Source organism: Phocoena sinus, chromosome 20 (genome assembly GCF_008692025.1).
Source record: "Phocoena sinus isolate mPhoSin1 chromosome 20, mPhoSin1.pri, whole genome shotgun sequence".
NCBI lineage: Eukaryota > Metazoa > Chordata > Mammalia > Artiodactyla > Phocoenidae > Phocoena > Phocoena sinus.
The window spans coordinates 58,408,002-58,427,122 of record NC_045782.1 but is presented as its reverse complement, the minus strand read 5'-3'; the positions used below and the strand labels follow the sequence as shown (position 1 = coordinate 58,427,122).

At 54.1% G+C, this 19,121-nt stretch overlaps 1 protein-coding gene across 1 annotated transcript in view; it reads right to left on the bottom strand.

Moving 5' to 3' along the window:
* Positions 1–19,121, bottom strand: part of PRKCA (protein kinase C alpha) — a 368,920-nt gene that overhangs the window by 16,515 nt on the left and 333,284 nt on the right. The window contains exons 14-16 of the mRNA XM_032616229.1: positions 7,161–7,241; positions 2,343–2,450; positions 1,128–1,268 (exon numbers count right to left, since the gene is read on the bottom strand). Coding sequence (XP_032472120.1) covers positions 1,128–1,268; positions 2,343–2,450; positions 7,161–7,241 — 330 coding nt within the window. The remainder of the gene's footprint in view (positions 1–1,127; positions 1,269–2,342; positions 2,451–7,160; positions 7,242–19,121) is intronic.

The window sequence follows — 19,121 nt, the reverse complement described above, 5'->3', positions numbered from 1 at the left end:
CACATTGGATGAGAAAGTTGCCGCTCTAAGAATAAGCCCTGAGCCGCCCAGCCGGTACCCTAGCGCCCCAGGAGGGTCCCCTTGGCCAGCTCACGGGCACCCGTCAGACGAGACAGATCTGGGCCGCGTCACCACCGGGGATGCTTCTGCCGCCGACGGTGGTGCAACGCTGCTACCCGGTGCTCTCCGGAGCCCACCCCATCCTGGCCGAGACGGGGCGGAGCCACCTGGCATGGATCCACCCGGCCCTCAGAAACTGGGTGCGGGGCAAAGCGGGACTTCCTGGGAGGCACGGCAGGGCCGCAGGTGGGGTGAGCGAGGGGGCAGACGTCTTACAGACTCTCGGTTTATCTCCAGAGGCATAAACGTGAAGACGAGCCACTGTGCAATGAGGAAAGGATCCCGGGCCACAACGCTGAAGTCTGCACCCTGGTTCCACCACCCACCGGCTGTGTGTCCTCCAGCAAGTGACTCAGCCTCTCTGTGCCGCAGGGTTCTCAACTGTAAACTGGGGACAACTGTAGCTACCTCACAGGGTCGCCGTGAGGGCTAAATGAACGAATTTGTAAAGCACTGAGAGCAGGGAGGGCCTGGGGCGTGGTGTTTGCCAAATAAATGCAAAAAAAACCCAAACCCCAGACAAAGGGGAGCCTCCAGAAGTCAGACAGGATGTGTCTGAACAAAGGCAGCAGTGCCAGCGATGACAGCGGGCACACAGCCCCCGCGGCAGGGCTGGCCAGCGTGGGAACCGCGCCCGGGCCGCCGGGGGGCCAGCTGAGACCCAGTTACGCTGCAGGGCTCCCGTCGGGCGAGGCCAAGCCAGGAGAGCTGCAGCGGACAGGGGTCCTGCCGAGGACTCAGCGAAGGACGACAGCCACGCGGGGCGCACGAGGCCCGGGCCCCGAAGCCGACCTGTCCTGGTCCTCGCGTCATCCGGGGGACTCTGCTGCCCTCTTTGGGGCACGGGTGCCACAGGCTCCCCTGACGCTCAAGGTCAGCTCAGACCTCGCGCGCAAGGGCCAGGCTGGGGCCTGCAGAGGCCGGCGGTCAGCAGCCTCCTCTCTGCCGACAAAGCCCCCGGGATCGGGGGAAACAGGGCTCGGGAAACGGCCGCGGCCCCGACTCACCACTTTGGGCTTGAAGGGCGGCTGGACCTCCCTGTTCTCCAGCTTCTCCCAGTCGATCCTCCGGAAGAAGGTGTGTTCCCGCACGTCCCGCTCTCCCTCGGGTCCGCAGCCCAGCCGCTTGCCGGGGTGTTTGGTCATCAGCTAGAAAGTGGGAGGAGAGAGAGCTCTCACGTGGAGCATGGTAACCTGGTGACTGTAGTTGACAGTCCTGGATCGTACAACTGAGTCCGCTGACCGCAGGACAGAAGCGGTCTCACCAAAAAAAAAAAGGTGATGTGAGGTGACGGATGTATTAACTCAACTGTGGGAGTCCTTTCACACTGTACACATACATCAAACCATCACAGTGTGTGCTTTAAATATATTACCATTTTATTCGTCAATTACACCTCAATAAAGCTGAAAAAAAAAGAAAGAGAAACAGAAAGACCCCCTTGAAAACCAGGGGAAAAGGGAATGCCAGGTCCAGCGCCCGCTCTGCTGCTGTGCTGCCCCCGGCCCTGACGGCAGGGATGCCGGGACCACACCTCAGGATGCTCTGAGTGACGCCGACTCCCACAACGGGGACACGAGTGGGCCTTTCTACAGTGAGTTTTGTGAAAAGGAAACAGGGAAGCAATCTGGACCCACAGCAAACACAAGAAGAATTTAAGTAGCCGTCTCTATATACTGTTTCAGGAGCTGCCATTCTCTATGTGCATTAAGGACACATACATAAAAAGGCACGCAATCGCTAAAAACTGTGTGTGCCGGAAGTATCACAGGCCAGTATCACACGGGATGCTATATAACAAGCAGTTTACTGCCCGGACCAAGATACCCTCAGAGACTCATGGTTCGGGAAAAACAATGCTGTCACAAAGAAGGGTGACGAGTTGGGGCTTCCCCGGTGGCGCCGTGGTCGAGAGTCCGCCTGCCGATGCAGGGGACGCGGGTTCGTGCCCCGGTCCGGGAGGATCCCACGTGCCGCGGAGCGGCCGGGCCCGTGAGCCATGGCCGCTGAGCCTGCGCGTCCGGAGCCTGTGCTCCGCAAGGGGAGAGGCCACAACAGTGAGAGGCCCGCGTACCGCAAAAAAAAAAAGGGTGATGAGTTAACTGCCAACCCAGCGGCGTGGGCATGTGGTCCCCCCACAGTGCCTCTTAGAACCGTCTGGATGGCATCTCCCCAATGGACCCTCCTGTCCATGGCCACCAAAGGAACCCAAGCCTACCTACCCCTTTGCAGATGGAGACGGCCTCCCTGGACAAGGACTTCGGGTACGAGACGTTGTGCTCCATGATGGACTGAAACAGCTCGTCTTCATCCTCGCCGTCAAATGGAGGCTGCGCCGGAAGAGAGGGGGAGGGGGTGCCTAGGCTGAGCGATTCCGCACCTCGCCGCGGCGCCCGCACACCCAACCCAGCACCGGGAAACAGAGCGGGCCTCTCCCACATGCACACGGCAGGCTGCAGGCTTAGCTCGATGACCTCGCGGGCTGTCTTTCATTAGGTTGGCGGTCGGGTGTGTTTTTCATTTTCTCCTCTGTCCCTTGCCTCGCTCTGGGCAACCCCAAACAATCTTCAGGGAAGGTGTTTTTGAGTAATGTTTTTAAGGATTTGCAAATAAGTTACAATTAACCCATTAATCTTGTAATTACGTGTTAAACAATCTCACTACGATCAAGTGAGGTTACAGATGGCCTTGCGTTCAGAAGGTGTGCGAGGGTGGAGAAGGCGGATGCCTTTGGGTTCTGAACCTGGGGTGAAGGGGACGCAGAACACGGGCATAGAGGGCTCTCCCCAGGCCCAGGAATCCACACCCGGGCCCTCTGCTCTGTCGGGGGCCTGCCGCCGGCACGGTGGCGGTGACGGGGGCTTGCCATCCCCTGGGCACCTCTCTGTCCTCTTCTACTGCGTTTACAATCCCCACCTGGACAGTGGGGGGCACGGCAGCACGGGGGCAGCTCACGGCTTTAAAGCCAGGTGGCTCTGGACCAGAACGCGGGCCCTGCCGCCTCCTAGCTGGGTGTCCATGGGCAAGTGACCCACCTCTTTCGTTCGCAGTTTTCCAATTTGTAAAACAGGGCTCCCTGGTGAGTCTAAAGTGTCTGAGATTTTGTCCTGTGCCCAGTGAATGCCCAATGAAGGGTGAGGGGTGCCGATGCTGGTATTGGCCAAGGGCCAGTGCGGAGGCCGGTCCCCCTGCCCATCCCACCACTTCTCTGCCTGACAGCATTAACCTACTTCTCCTGAGCACCTGTTCCGTAACGCCTGCAAAACAGGCAGTTATTTTCAAATCACGACGTATAGTGTGGAGTCCCTTGTTTTTCACTGGCTGTTGCCCCCCCCCCCCCCCCACATTTTCTCTATAGCTACCCGTGCTCCCAGTCAGGCTAACGCCGTGAGGTAACACGTCATCAGAGACGGACTCGTGCGTCCAGGGCACATGTATACCTGCTTCCAGCCTTGTCTTCTAATAACTGACACTTCTACCAACACCTCTGTGCACATCACTGTTTCCTCCCTGACTTCCTAAGAATAACTCCCAGGTGTGGGAAGGTGTGAACATTCCGATGGTTCCCATTCAATCTCTCCAGGTCACCCCGGGAGCACCCTCCCAGGTCACTGCTTGCTCTCAGGCCCTGGTGCTGAAGGCCGGTCAGCGGTGGGGCGTTACAGTCACGTGCACCTTCCTCCCCAGCGACTGAGCCTGGGGACCCAGGGGTGATGTGCGGTGCAGTCCTCGCATACAGGACCATTCTGGATGGCTTCCCTTCCCTCTTTCCCCCATCCCTGTGTTACAGTTTTAGATTTCTACAGCTCTGGACTCACTGTTTCAAGCTAAGCTACCTGCTAACTGAAGACCTGGCTTGGTGTAAAAAAGTTCTGAACGGGGAGTGCTCTCCTTGGTGATGTGTAATTTGTGGATTTTAAATAGGCAAGTGAGGGGTGAGGCTCACGCTTCCCAGAATGGTTCCGGAATCACTTACTTAGTCACGGGGGCCCTGCCATGGTCACGTACAGATCACTGATGTGGGGTTGGGGGGGAGTACCCAGGGACAATTCTGGCTTAAGTTCTGGGATAAAGGACTCGTTACCGAGTCACCAGGAATGGAGACCAGGCATAAGTGACCCTGGCGGGAAGGCACATAAGAGGAGAGGGCTGCGCGCTTTGTGATGAACGCCCGGGACGCTCTGAGCAGCAAGACGCTCGTTACAGGGCCGGGTAAATACGATTTATGCTCGAAAGGAATCACATTTGTCAAGCGATCCAGGAACTGCAGAAAGACTCAGGGTGTTTTACACTCCACCGTCCCCCTGCCTGCGGACAGTAAATAAAGCAAATGAGAAGAAAACTGCAATAAACTGTCTTCTCTTCCCCGCTCAGCTTCAGCCCTCTGTGATTAAAGAGGATACACTTAGACCTCAACCCCATCAACAAGTTGATAATTAATCTCCCTTTTCAATAAGGACATCCATTCCCTGTAGCTTGTGGGGGTGATCTGAGCAGAGCCTTCATTATTATCCTTTCTGGGCTGAGTCACGGCCCAGGAACATGTTTAAATTTGCCCTGAGGAGTCATCAGGACTTAAGAAGGGGGTTCTGAAATGAAAACCCCGTGTTTGTGGCAGGCGCGGTGGAGAGTTAGAGGACCCGCAGCTGGGCCCGACGACACTACATCCCAATGTGGGATGCTTTTCAAATGCCGTATTTAAGGAGTGTCGCCATTTCCATGTGACTCTGAATGAAAGCAGGGCTTGTTTCCTGGACTCCAGAGTCAGAACGTTTGAGTGGGGTCTCGAGGGGAACTCAGCTTTCTGCGCCTTTGCGAACAGATAGCTCCCACGGGGGCAAACAATTCAGTCAAATTTTACTGTCAAAATGCCAAGGAGGGGAAATTAACTTAAGGTGCAGGCGATCTGTGTTCTGCCAGCGGCTATCTCGCTGACAATGGTTCTACGGAACTGGCTTTTCTGTGTTTGCACACGGAAGTATATAGCCTTAAGAAGAATGGTTCCTTGGGGGAAGAAACCTAAATAAATAATACACAAACCACTTTTTAAATATCAAGTCTCAACATCATTGAGAAATAAAGACCAAATATAGGTGGAACCTCATCTTTTAATACTTAAAAGGCAACTTTAGTATCTATGTGATGATGTAAGACACAACGAAAGAGAGAAAGGAGAGACCGAGGGGTCTCCCAGCCCAGAGGGAAAGCCAATGGTCTCGCGATGGTCTCCATGGCCCGGGGCCTGGTGCCCTCTCTTCCTCTCTGATCTCAGCCTCCTACTCCGTCTCTAGCTCACTCCACTCCAGCCACATGGGCTGCTTCCTCTCCGTTCCTTAAGTGTAAAGCTGCGCACTCCCACCCCAGGGCCTTTGCACTGGCTGTTCCCTCTGTCTGGAATGCTCTTCCCCCCGGATGTGCACGTGGACATCCTCTCACTTCCTTCTGGCCTTAACTTTATCTTCTATGTGAGGCCCTCCCTGGCGCTCCGAGCTAAAACTTCAACCCTCCCCCAACACGCTATGTCCTTCTGCTCTGTTACTTTTCTTCTTAGCGTATCACTGTTACAGTTCACCAACTGCAGATCAAAAACGAAATAAACGTCCAAAACAGTTGAAAAAGCAAAACTTGGGAATTCCCTGGTGGTCCAGTGGTTAGGACTCCACGCTTTCACTGCCAAGGGCCCAGGATCGATCCCTGGTCGGGGAACTAAGATCCCACAAGCCGTGCGGTGTAGCCCAAAATAAATATAAAATAAATAAAGAAAAAGCAAAACTTGAATTTGCCACATACCAACAGATACTTAAATAACATTTATATTGCAATTACAACTAGGTACATAGCATTTGTATTGTGTTAGGTATACTGAGTAATAGCAAGATGATGTAAAGTGTACGGGAGGATGTGCCTGGGTTATACGCAATTACCACACCATTTATACGAGGGACTTGAGCCTCCAAGGACCCTGCTTTACCCGTGGGAGTCCTGGAACCAGTTCCCAAGGATGCCGAGGAGGGGCCCGCACATCATTTCCGTATCTGCCTGTCTACTGTCTTTCTCTGGACCGTAACCTTGCTGAAGGGAAGGGTCTCTGCCTGTGTTGCTCACAGCCATTCCCACGCACGTTCGGTAAGTACGCACTGAATCAATAATAAATGAGTCAATGACGTAACACGTCAGAAAGGGTGACTTCTCCCCAGGAACAAAGATTTCTCTGGGGGCAGCTCTGCTACTCGACGTGGCTGTTTCTTTGCATTCTCTCTTACAAAGGCCCTTGGCTAGGGAGGGGCACACTCCCTGGCACACTTGAGGGCTGAGAGTTAATAAAAGCTGCCCACGACAGAATCATTAGTAGGCACGATGGCAGAGATCTGAAACGTGTGACATGCACCGCTGTCATTCTTAATCCACTGAGATTTGGGGGTGGGAGCTGTCTGTCAACAGCAGCGGGTGTGACTTACCCTAGTAATACAGATACTAAGGCCACCACCTTAGAAAGTGCCCCATTAGGCAGCGATGCCCTTGGTCACCTGACACACGTCACGCAGCCAAGGGAAACCTAATCTGCCTTTCCTTGACTGGAGGTTCAGCCTCGCTGGGCTTTTGTGAAAATGACAATGAATTGCCCAAGGAGAGAGAAGGGCAGACGGGAGAGGCTATTAAAACACTCCTTCCAGTTTAACTAACTTCTTCCTTTACAATAATACCGGCTCTACACCCGGGAGCGGCCGGGGTGATTTCTGCAGAGAAACGTGCGGTGAAGCCCAATCCCACCCAAGGGCTGAGACACCGAAAACAAAAGGCCACCACTGTCCTCAACGTGCCGGGACCTTTGGCGGGTGATGCAAAAGCTGTATGGTCTACACTCCAGGGTGTAGCTTTCAATTTGGGTTTTTAGGACTACAAGATCACTTCTGTACAATTTCTCCCTCTTTCACCAGGATCAGGGGAGTCAGACCAGCACCAGCCATTCCACACGGCCAGGTCCTGCTATCGTGGTCCCCACAGAGCTGAGCCTTCATGAAAACACAGGGAAACATTACCTGCCCGGCCAGCATTTCATATAACAGGACGCCGTAGGCCCACCAGTCCACGGATTTCCCATACGGCTGATAAGCGATTATCTGTGTGAAAACAAACACGTCAACTACATTTAGTGGCCAATCAGAAAGCCTGTGTTGGAACAGGGAAGTCAAGCGTGTAGTCATTTACACACTCCGTTCATGCAAATGGGGTGATGGTAACATTTGTCACTGGGTTTTGAAGGGGACCCTTCGAATCAAGGCACACAGAGAACTCTCGCCCCATGATTTTGGAATTCCTCTTCTGAATCCACCGGGAGATGCCATGGCACTGCTGGAAGGTAGATTTACTTATCTTCTTGGGTGAAAATGATTTGGGCACTGAGGTGGATTTCATTTGTGGAAAAAGCCAGAGGTCATTCACAGCAAAGCCCAGTCTGATAAGTAAGACGATCAAACTATGTTACAGAATTTTGCTGAAGGATTGATGTGAGGAGGACAAAAGACCTAAAGGAAACATGCCAGTTTTCCTTGGGCTGCACAACCCGCCCAAGGGCATCTGCGAAGGATGACGTTTTGAAATGTTTTTGAAAGAGACCAAAAATTGCAGTAATCAGTGTAAGATTTGGACCTTGTCTGAATCTTGATTCAAACCACCCAACGTAGAAAGAAATTGGGAAAATTAAAATACGGTCTTGAATTAGATGACGCTGTGGGGAATTGTTGCTAATACCAGTCATGTGGGATAACCGGCCCCATGATTAGTTACGAAGTGTCCTTTTCAGTTAGAGGGGAGTGTATGCAGGGGTGACGTGCGTGCGTGGAGAGATGAAGTATTTAGGGGTGAAATGACATGATATCTTAGATTTGGTTTAGCTACGTCAGTAAAATCAGGGGCGGGGGTAGGAATCGATGAAACGAGTTGTCTGCAGCTGGGGATCGGGCCCAGGGACCTTGCCCCTTTGAGACTCTCAGACGTGCAACGGTGGCTTCTACACCTTCCCCCACCGCCCCCCGTGGAAGGGGGTAATACTGACTTCAGATTTCTGAGAGGCGTGACTTATCACAACACGGTGGCCGCGTCCCAGGTAGGCTGTGTTGCCAAGAGGCACACACTTTCCAGATCCGTGGATCCGCCCCGGAATCGAGGCGAGGATGTAACTAACAGGTACTCAGCACAATCACCTGCCGTTCTGCAGAAAAACTGGACTTTGGGGTGCTCTACGGGTATCTTCCAAATGGCTCCTACGTTCTCATTAAACGTCCCTGGCACATCAGCTAACCCTCCTGTTGTGTCTGCCCACCCTCATTCCTTTAACGTTTTCCAAGTATTTCTCCCCGTGGCACGAGCAATGCACACTCGTCTGACGTACCCCGGTGTGGGCAGGAACAAGGGGGCGCGTGTTTCAATCCGGCCAGCTTTGTATAGCTCGTTCCTTGACGAGAAAATGAAAACCAAAGGAAACCTACAAGAGGCCTTAATCCTTTTGAAGACTACCTTTGTTCTTTCCTGAAAACATAAAAAGCACAAATACCCCTACCAAAATGAGCCTCTAATTTATTCCCTAATGACACGAAATGGTGGCGGCCACACCAGTCCCCAGACGGGAAATGACTGCATCAAAGCCTGACTGGAACAAGTAGAAGAACAACAGAAATCCTCTTTGGGAGAGGAAAGACACACCCACCAAGCACCTACTGTGTATCAGGTAACTCTGCACACACTGTGTGCAACCCAACGAGCCAGAAATTCTTCTCATTTTTTAGGGGACAGAACTGAGATGCAGGAAGCTTATGGAACTCGCCCGAAGCCAATCAGGTAATAAGCGGTGCTCTGAAAACTGACAGGCATGTTTTAAAACTACAGTTTATGGGGCTTCCCTGGTGGCGCAGTGGTGAGAGTCCGCCTGCCGATGCAGGGGACACGGGTTCGTGCCCCGGTCCGGGAAGATCCCACATGCCGCGGAAACAACTGGGCCCGTGAGCCACAACTACTGAGCCTGCGTGTCTGGAGCCTGTGCTCCGCAACAGAGAGGCCGGCGCACCGCGATGAAGAGTGGCCCCCACTCGCTGCAACTAGAGAAAGCCCTCGCACAGAAATGAAGACCCAACACAGCCAAAAAACCACCCCACAAAAAAATTATAAAACTGCACTTTTATGGCTTTCAAATACATGGAATCACTCGCACTGGGATTAATAAGTTATGAATCAAAGGGCTTTGAGAATTAGTTCAATGAGATTTGAAATCATCACTTCAGTTGTCGTAACTATATTTCAAAAGCACTTGAGTAACATTTGTTCTTGTAACTATATTAAACCAGGCCCTGCAATCTGTTCTCGTTAATCTGTTTCAGTGCTTTTTAAAAAATTTTTTTATATTGGAGTAGAGTTGATTTACAGTATTGGTGTTAGTTTCAGGTGTACAGCAAAGGGATTCGGTTATACATTATATGTATCTATATTCTTTTTAAAAATTCTTTTCCGTTATAGCTTATTACAGGATACTGAACATAGGTCTCTGTGCTCTACAGTAAAACTCTGTTGTTCACCTATCTTAGTTTCCGCTTGTTTGGAACACAGGCTGAGATGAGGCCTCGCACTGCTGTGCGAATTTACGAGGCTGAAGAACAGTGGGGGCTGGATGAGGGGGGACCACGCTTTTATTCCAGGCCTCTGTTTCTGCACATAACTTGAGCAGTCTCACCAGCCAGACCCCTCTGCTCGGGTGCTGGAAGATGCCACCCACTTGGAGAAGTGTCCACCAGTCAAGGTGTGTGGAAGCCCCGATCCTGGTCAGAATGATTCACAAACCCTGACAGCCAGGCCCAGGGGAAGCTTTTTGTTCATTCGTTTGTTTTGGACTCTTTGTCAGCTTTGGTCCAACTTGCTTCTCAGGGTCATTAAGCTCTTCTGACTTGTGCTGGTAACACCTGATGCTTCCTCCAAGGCTTAGGACAGCAGGAGGCTGAGCGCCAATGGCTTGTTTTCTGGGCGATGGCGTTGGTCAGCCCCTGGAGCCGGCCAGCTCACCCTGCACTGAGCTTACAAGGTTTCGCCTTTAACTGTTCATAATAGGACGGGGGTTAGGATTTAGCTGGAGCATTTTCTCCTGGAGACGTTTCACAGTCTGTCACCCCTGCTCCACGCCCTGGATGAAATAAGACGGTTCAAAGATCTAAGCTACGAGAGATGGGGGCAACCCCACCGCTGCAAACGCACACTGAGCACGAAGCGTACTTCCCCTCGACGATCAGCTGCTACAAACACCTCCAAATACCCCAAACCTCGCCGCAGAGGGAAGCAGTGCTGAGGAGAGCGCCCCACTGAAGATCTGAACACTTAGAAGCACAGGATTTAGGGTGCTGGTGACACTGTCCCCTGTGAGCTGTGTAGGCCTGCACCTGTCCCATGCGGGAGCCACTGAGCCACGCGCGGCTATGAGCCTCCTGACACTGCGGCCAGCGCAAACGGGCATGAATGCTTTGGGTGTAAAATACACATCCGATTCGGAGGACTTAGTACCCAAAATGCAGAATATCTCATGGCTAATTTTTCATTTTGGATATACCGGGTCAAATCAGATATTAATTTCGCCTGTTTCCTTTTTAAGTTTTTAAGAAAACGTGGCTGCTTAAATGTGTTGGGGCTTGCATTTAACTCCTACTGTTCAGGGCTGGTCTAGACTGCGTTCTACCGGCTCCTGCTACCCGCTCCAGCTACCCGGCTCCTGTTGGCCTAGGGGGCCAGCTTTGGGCTGAGGACGCAGCTCAGGGACCACAGAACGGACGGGAGGCTGTCTTGGGTCTGTCCCCGACGGACACGGGGGCAGGTGTCTCTGGCACTTGGAAGCTGGCAGCCAAGCCCGGGTGATGCCTGTCCCCCTGCAGCCCCCCGGCGAGGGCTGCCCTGGTGACATGGTTCCCACCGCAGAGGAACTCACAAAAGGAGAGGCGGGAGGGGCTGGCGGGTGGCCTTCCAGAGGCAGAACCCCGGGCCGCTGTCATCCAGGTTCACTGCTACTTGTTACCGCGATCTTCATGGTTATGATTCCCTGAGCCAGGTGCCTGGGGGCTGTCAGGACGCTACAAGTGGCTGCCTGTCTTGTACAGCGGGGTGTGAGTGGCCTCCTTCCAGCCTGGAACAGGACCTGGGCAGAGGGTGGGGGCGGCTTCTCAACCTCTCATGAGGCCAAAGGCCCACAGCAGCTGGAAGGATGTCGCTCCAGGGCCACCCACCCTTCAACCCTCTGCAGGGCTACACACTCCAAGGCCTCCTGAAGTGGACGGGGCTTCAGAAGCTTTCCTGGCGGACTCGGGGGGGCCAGCGTGGTGAGGCTTCAGATGCTACTGACTACAGCAACCATGACTGGAGCCCATGTCACCATCCGGACTTTCACCAGGGGCCGGGGTCTTTCTCTTTCTTAGCTCCTGGAGCCCTCACGAGACCCTGGCGGTAGGAGCGTCCGATTTCAGAGATGAGGAAATGAAGTACAGGGAGGTTAAGTAGCCTGCCCAAGGCTCCACAGCCAGAGGTGGCAAAGCAGGCATTTGAGCCCTGGACGTCTGGCCTTGGCCTCCACGATCTGGACCATTTTTCTCAACTGGAAGGTTCATCCGCTCTTGCGTCGTGGTGGCTCCCTAGACACTAGGGCGGGAACCTGGCCCAGCAGGGTGACTCTGCCGAAAAAGGGTTCAAAGCTTAACAGGGTCTAAATAGCTACGATGCCCACTTGAATCAGCAGGTGGCCCTGAAGCCTCGTCTTCAAGGGCTCCGGGGACTCGCGCATCCCGCCCTTGGCCGTGCTTTCCTGGACTCTGCTCTCACCGTCCCAATGTGTGTCCCAGCCGAGCCCCCGTGCCCCACGCTTGAGTAAATGGCCCGACTGCCGGCCGCCCCTTGCCAGGCTGCAGCACAAAGGAACACTGCCTTTACTCATGAAACGCGCTCACGTCCTCTGACTCAGGGAAACAAAGCCTATTACTTCCTCCCTTTTCATCAACGATAAAAATATTTAATGGGAAACTTATGGTTGTTCGAAAAACATCATAAATCCCCCAGGCTAGAACATGGGACGCTGGAGGCCTTCTTCACGGAGCTGGTGGAAATGCTGACTTGTTGAAATAGTACCATTGGGAAAGAAAGATGACGTGCCTGGGGTGTTTTCTGGGGTTCCGTTCTGACAGCTACAGGGCCCTGAGCTCACTCAGTGTCTCCCAACTCCCTGCCTCCGGGGCCCACAGCCCAGGGCCACGCAGATCCCGAAGCCTCTGCCATGTTAGTTACACTGAGGCTGCGTATCTGCCCCCACTCGACCTCAGGCTCTCCCCGCAGGGGGCCGGGCCACCCTCCCGAGCACCCCGCACAGCAGACTCTCCCTAAGGTCAGGCTGGAGAAGCCAGCGGATCCTCGTGCAAGCCCTCCTCCGCGGACAACCCACCGACCTCGAGTGCAAAATGCAAAGGGCTCGTCAGACTGCTGATTGCTAAGGCTGCACGGGCCTTCGAGACGGTTGGAAAAGCATCCTCAGGGTTCTGAGAAGGAAGCCGAGAGGCTGTGCTGGAAGGTCGCTGGGTGGGCGGCAAGGTCTCCCAGCTGTGTCCACCTCCTGCAGCGCCAGGCTTGGACCAGAGCGTGGTGAACAGGAAGCACATCGGGGGCGGGGTATGGACGAGGCATCCCCAACTCTCAGCCAAGATGCTCCAGTCAAACCACTTCGGGCAGTGCCTCCCCAGCCCAGAGCACTGCAGGAAGCAGAGTGTGGCAAGAAAGCTCCGAACCTGACTGCCGGAGCCCAGCTCGGCCACGCGGGAGCTGTGTGACCTTGGGCAAGGTGCTTAGCCTCTCTGTGCTTCCGTTTCCTCATCTGTGACGCTGGAACCCCAGCAACCCCACACACTGGCAAGTACATGGTATGTATAGAAACGTGTGTTTATTGCAGGTGAGTTGAATATGCGTAACTCCACAGGGTCTCATGGCAGGAGCAGGAAGGCCCTGGGCACGGCAGGCAGGTGAAAGGGACTCAAGGCAATGAGCTAACCCAGGCCCACAGGAAGACAAAGGAAACATTTTGAATGAGAGGCTGGATTAATCACATGTATTAAATGCTCTGAAATGATCGTCAGCACCTGGGAATTCTGTCAACGATGAACCTTCTGTTCATTCTCTCAGCAAATATCACCTGCCCGGTGTGCTGGACGCTGTTCCAGGCATGGGGCACGGAAGTGAATAAAACAGATTAAAAAATCCCACCTCTCATGCAACTGAATTACTTTTGACCAGAGCAGCAGAACTTGCGGTCTCTCTTCTCTGTGGTATTAACACACCCTCCCCCGCCCCTTCCCTCACTGCCACCGTTTGGGCTAATCGTGCGTCTCTTGGGGCCGGGCACCCTGCGAGGGTGACACGAAAATGGATAAATACACTAAAACGTGATACCTTACACATCGACGATCTTAGTTCATCACACGAGAAATACCTGCGATACTTGAAAGCTCTGGACAAAATGCATAATATAAGTAGAAAGGAATTCTGGCACAAGACGAGAACGGAAGGTTTGGAGTCTGCACTACATATTTCCCGTTGAGATGAACACGGTGGCCAGGACTGGGGCGAACAGAAAACAACGTCTCTAAAGGAAACACAGGCGCCTTAAGGTCCCGTTACAGTAACCACCCCCCTGCCTCCTTTACACCCGGGACGGAAGGCAGAGAGCAGACAGTGTATGACGTTCTGCTCCCCGAGGACCTGAAGGGGATCACGTGGCACAAAGAGGGTTTGCAACTACTGACCCTGGCTTCAAATAGCAAGTAACACAGAAGAGAAAAGGAAGGAAGCAAGGAAGGAAGACGAGAGCGAGGAGGAGCGGAGGAGGGGATGGCAAACGCAGAGCTTTCAAAGCCTGGTGAGTACGGTCCCCATTCCCAGTCCTATCCTGGACCTTTGTTTGGAAGGGAAAGGCCCCCCAGGCTGCATTTCTTCTTCTTCTTCTTCTTTTTTTTTTAAATTCATAAACTGCTTTAAAGAGAAGTTTTACATTCAGAGCAGAACAGAGGAATCTGCGGAGTCCCCGTATACCCCGCCCCCACCAAGTTCAACACACCGAGGCAGTATCTTAGTTACAATCGCTGAACCTGCATGGATACATCGTTACCACCCAAAGCCCAGGGTTTACATCAGGGTTCACTCCTGGTGCTGTACATTCTATGGGTTTTTGAAAATGTATCATGACATGTACCCACCACTGTACTGTTACTGTACGGAATAGTTTCACTGCCCTCAGAACACTCTGCCCACACGGCCCTCCCCCAGCCCCAGCAATGACCAATGTGTTTTATTGTCTTCCTAGTTTTGCCTCTTCCAGGACGTCAACACTCGGGCTCTCACAGCGTGCAGTGTTTTCAGACGGGCTTCTTTCACTTAGTCATGCGCACCGAGGTTTCCTCCATGGCTTGAGAGCTCACTTCTTTCTAGTGTTGAATAATATTCCATTGTCTAGATGTATCGCAGTTTATTTGTTCACTCATCTACTGAAGGACATCTTGGTGGCTTCCAAGGTTTGACAATTATGACTAAAGCTGCTGTGAACACGTGTGCAGGTTCCTGTGTGGACGTAAGTTTTCAGTTCATCTGGGTAAATACTCAGGAGCATGACGGGTGGATTGTTCGGTAAAGACCACGTTTAGCTTCGTAAGACACTGTCGAGCTCTCTTCCACGGTGGCTGTGCTAATAATTCTGAAAGAGCCACGAGTAAAATTCCGAATCGCCTGCCAGACTTCTGATCAGGCAGAAGGATGCCCCCCGCCCCTCATGTTTGTCTGACACTGGGACGTGTGCTAGCGAGATGTCTGTGGTCCTCGGGTGAGGCATCAACAACACGGAGTTACACAGGGAGAAAACATTCCCATTTCAAGGCTTTGTGCAAAAGCTCTAATCTCTACTTGGGCTAATCTCTCTCTGTCTCCTCGGTAACATTTGCTTGTCAAGGAATAAGTCAGGAAGGTGACTGTGAAACGACCAGGGCTGGGAAAACACCACCCCAGTTAGCCTGGGTCACCCAACCTCTTCAGCCCAAGGCCGAACTAACTTCCATAATTTCTTGTTACATCAAACCAACAATGACAAAAAACTAAACACCTCTTTGGATTCTCTTCTGCCAACCTGATATTTTCAAGAACCTCCTTAAGAGCGAGATACACTAAGAATATGATACCCGCAGTAACAGGGGCCAAGGTTAGCCCACCCAAGCCACACTGCACTGGGCACAGTGCCCGGCTCCCACGGGGGTGGCTGAGGCCCGGCCAGCTTGCAGGCAGTGACACCGTGGGGCGGGGGGGTGGTGCAGAGCCAGGATGCGACCCTCTGTCACGGTGCCCCTCTATGCGAGCAGGACAGGAGTGGGGTGAGGACAACTGAGGTGCTGCCCCGGCCCCGGGGACCTTCACCCACCCTTCCTTCCTGCTCTGCTCGGTGACAATGATGATGATTGTGAGCAGGTAAAACGCATCCCGGTCTATAGCGTCATTCACCTGTGGCCGAGACCCAGGACTCCGTACGGGCCCGGGGTGCTGGTGCCAGAGGAACAGAGGCCACAGACCATCTGCCTAAATACATACGCTACAAACTGAGCTCGCGATATGGACTAGCTGTTCTCTCCGTGCGCCTTGCCCGCGGACTTCCCCCGGCGCTCTGCTCTGGCTGCCGCAACAGCACGGCTCCAACAACAGGCGTCTACTGGTCACGGTTCTGGAGAGTCGAAGCGCAAGGTCAGGATGCTGGCAGGGCAGCAGCCCCCTCGCTGTGCTCTCACCGGCCTGTCCTCCGTGAGCTGCCCTCCTGGTGTCTCTTATGAAAACCTCAGTGCTCTCTGAGGGGGTCCCACCCCAATGACCTCATCTGGCTGTGATCACCTCCTGGAAAGCCCTGCCCCTATGGACAGTCACACTGGCGCCACCTTCAACACACCGATTTTGGGGGAACAGGATTCCACCTGTAATTCTTCCCAACAACCCGGAAGGCCAGGTTCGACTGGAGAATTCAGGGGCCCCTGAGATGCCCTCCGGACACGGAGACATGGCCCGCCTGACTGCTCTTGCCGCCCCCTCCACCACGGCCATGACGAGCCTCCCGCACGTCCCAGCTCTGTCCCCATCTGCCCATCGGACGCTAGCGTGTCTGCGCCAGCAGGGCGGCGCCCCGCGGGGCGATGGCATGGGGGGGAGGGAGAGGCTGCGCGGGTCCTGGGAGGGAGTTCTCAGACCCCAGGTGGTCACATCCCTTTGACCCTACAGACCCCAAGCCTGTGAGGACAGCTCAGGCTGGGGAGGCCCGATGAGAGCCCTGTAACGTTGGGGGCGCAAACTTCAGCCTGCAGCCCAAATCCAGCCCAACCCTGCTGGGTGCAGCCTGGGAGCTAAGCATGGTTTTAAGTTTCCTGAATGCGAGAGAAAAAATGTAACAAAGACGATCAGTCTTTGGAGCCTTTTGGCAGGAACAGCTGCTCAAACTGGAGAAATCTAAAATTTAGATGAAGGCAAAGGCTAAAGCACTTACCCTCTAGCCCTCAGCAGAACAAGCTTCTGATCCTGGCTCTGTGACCCAGGGCAGGGGCCTCTCTTGCCTGGGTTCTCGGCGCTTTTGAGACCTGCCCCCGCGGGGTGCTGTGCTGCGGATTCTCAAAGCCAGCTGTGCAGGAGGCTGTCCCCAAAGACGGCCACAGTGCCCCTCGCTCCCATCCTGTATGGCCCCTGCAGCGTGACAGCACCACGCCTCCCACCAGGATTTAGTACTTACATCACCTCCCCTAGATGCCGGGCTGGCTGTGGACTTGCTCCGACCTGGAGAAGGTGGTGGGAATGACACAGTAATCAAGTTCTAGGTGAAGCTTAAGGGGCCTCCACTTTTTTGGGGGGCCTGTGTTGTACCCTCTTGGGAGTCACCGTGGCGAGACGCTCTGGATAAACTATTGAACGAGGAGAAATCTCACGGAGGACAGAACACGGAGAGGAGGACCCGTGGGTCTCGGCCAAGAGCCAGCAGCCCGGGGCCCCCGTGGGACCACCCTCCAGGGCCCAGCAGGGCCACAGCGGCCGGCACATGCCAGGCAGAATCCCAGCGATAACGTGGCTTTGGTTTTAAGCCATTCAGTCTTGGGTGGTTACACAGCAGCAGCAAGTTGAAACAACTGTCAAATAACAGACGCGAATGTACGCAGCCCTCCCCTGGAGGCAGGCCAGGCTTCTTACATGCAAGACTTCAGCCTCAAAGTCGTATCCCCATTCCACAGACGTCGCCCCAAGTTCTTAAAAGAGCAGAACTACAGCCAGAGCTGACTACACAACGATAGAGAAAAGGCCACCTGAAGTCAAACAGGAAGTCCTTCCTTCTCAGAAACATCGCGTCTGCGTGGGGCTAAGGTAGAGTCGAGCTGAATTAATCTGGAATCGGAGGCGCCACCATCAGCCTCTAGTCTCTCTCCGAGCGGTTCTCAAGCTTGGCCACTGTGGCCCTGGTCACTGGTCTAGGCTGCGGTGGCAGGCGGGGGGGCGCGGGGCCGGATTCACTGCTCCGCGCCCCCTTCAGAGCCCCCTTATCTCAGGCCTCCTCTGCTGAGCAGGGAGCCCTTCAAGCCCTTTGTTCACTGTGGCTCTGAACAAAATAACCACTTGTGCAGTGAAGGAACGAACTGGGAGTCAGGAACACATTTGCGCCTGTAAGACCTTAATCGGCGGGAATAAAATATTTTCCAGAATTTCAGTCCGGTGGTCTTCACAGATGCGTGTGGAAGGGGGCACTGAGGCATGAGGGCCCCGGCCCGGCCACCTGCCGTCTACGAGCCCTGCACGGGACTCCTCTCCTCCCCGCGACTCCTCTTGTCTGGAGAACAGGGACAACGCCACTCAGCCAAGGACTGCTGTTAAATGACACGAAGTCACAGGGGCAAGCGCATGGTCCACACCCGCCAATGAGAGCAGACTGGTCATCTCCGTCCAGACACCCACCCCGTCCTCCCCACGGCAAGGTGAAAAGGGATTCAGTGATCCCTGACCCGTTTTTGCAAGATTTAAGCAAATCCCCAACTGAAGGGCCAACTCATGTAGCCATGGGATTCCTGGAGTAAAGACTTATCAGGGCGTCACTGGTGCTTGGAAAACAAAGACGGGGCCTGGATGGAGGGAGGCTCACTTGCACCCCCGGAGGGAGGTGGTCAGTCCCTGGGCAGCCCTCCTCCCGGGACCACAGCTGCTGCAGGGAGAAGCTGATCAGCCCCGGGTTCAGAGCCCAGCCTGCCTTGGATCTGGGGCGTGGGAAAAATGAACGAATCTCTGCCCCTTGGGTTCATCATCTGGGAAACAGGGCCAGTAACACCGACTCTGCAGACGCAACTGAAGGATTAAACAGACTCACGTCGATGAGGCGCCCTTCCCTGGCTCTCACACGCAGCGGGCACCCATCAAGGGGCAGCTAAGTCACCGGGAGCTGGTCATCTGTGGAGGGAGGGCTGGGAGGGGGAGGGGGAGAACAGACTGGGGCTGCCTCATGGACCACGATATCACAGAAGGGGTCAAATGCTCCAGAGAACAGGCTGAACTCATTAAACTCTGATGCCACAAAAATGAGACAGTTAAAGAGACGCAGGCAGACGAGCAAATATATGAGATAATATAACCAACACCATTCCTCGAAAAGGTCTGAGACGAGTTATATAATTTAAGGAAGAACTGCCCCCCAGAACGCCTGGCCTGGGCTCTTTAAACATTTCTTGGGGGGAAAGCGGCTGCTTCATCTTCTCTGTGACGCTGGAGTCACTGGACCGTGACCTGACGCAGTGGGAAGCTGGCCTTCGATAGAAAGCAAGCGTCTTCTGGTTTATCGTTCTCTTTCTTTAATCAAGGGCTTTCTCCGCGGCCGCCCGCCTGGGCTGGGTTGGGGTCAGCGGCCCAGAGGCGCTGATCTCAGAGGGGCCACTGCTGGCACTCACTGG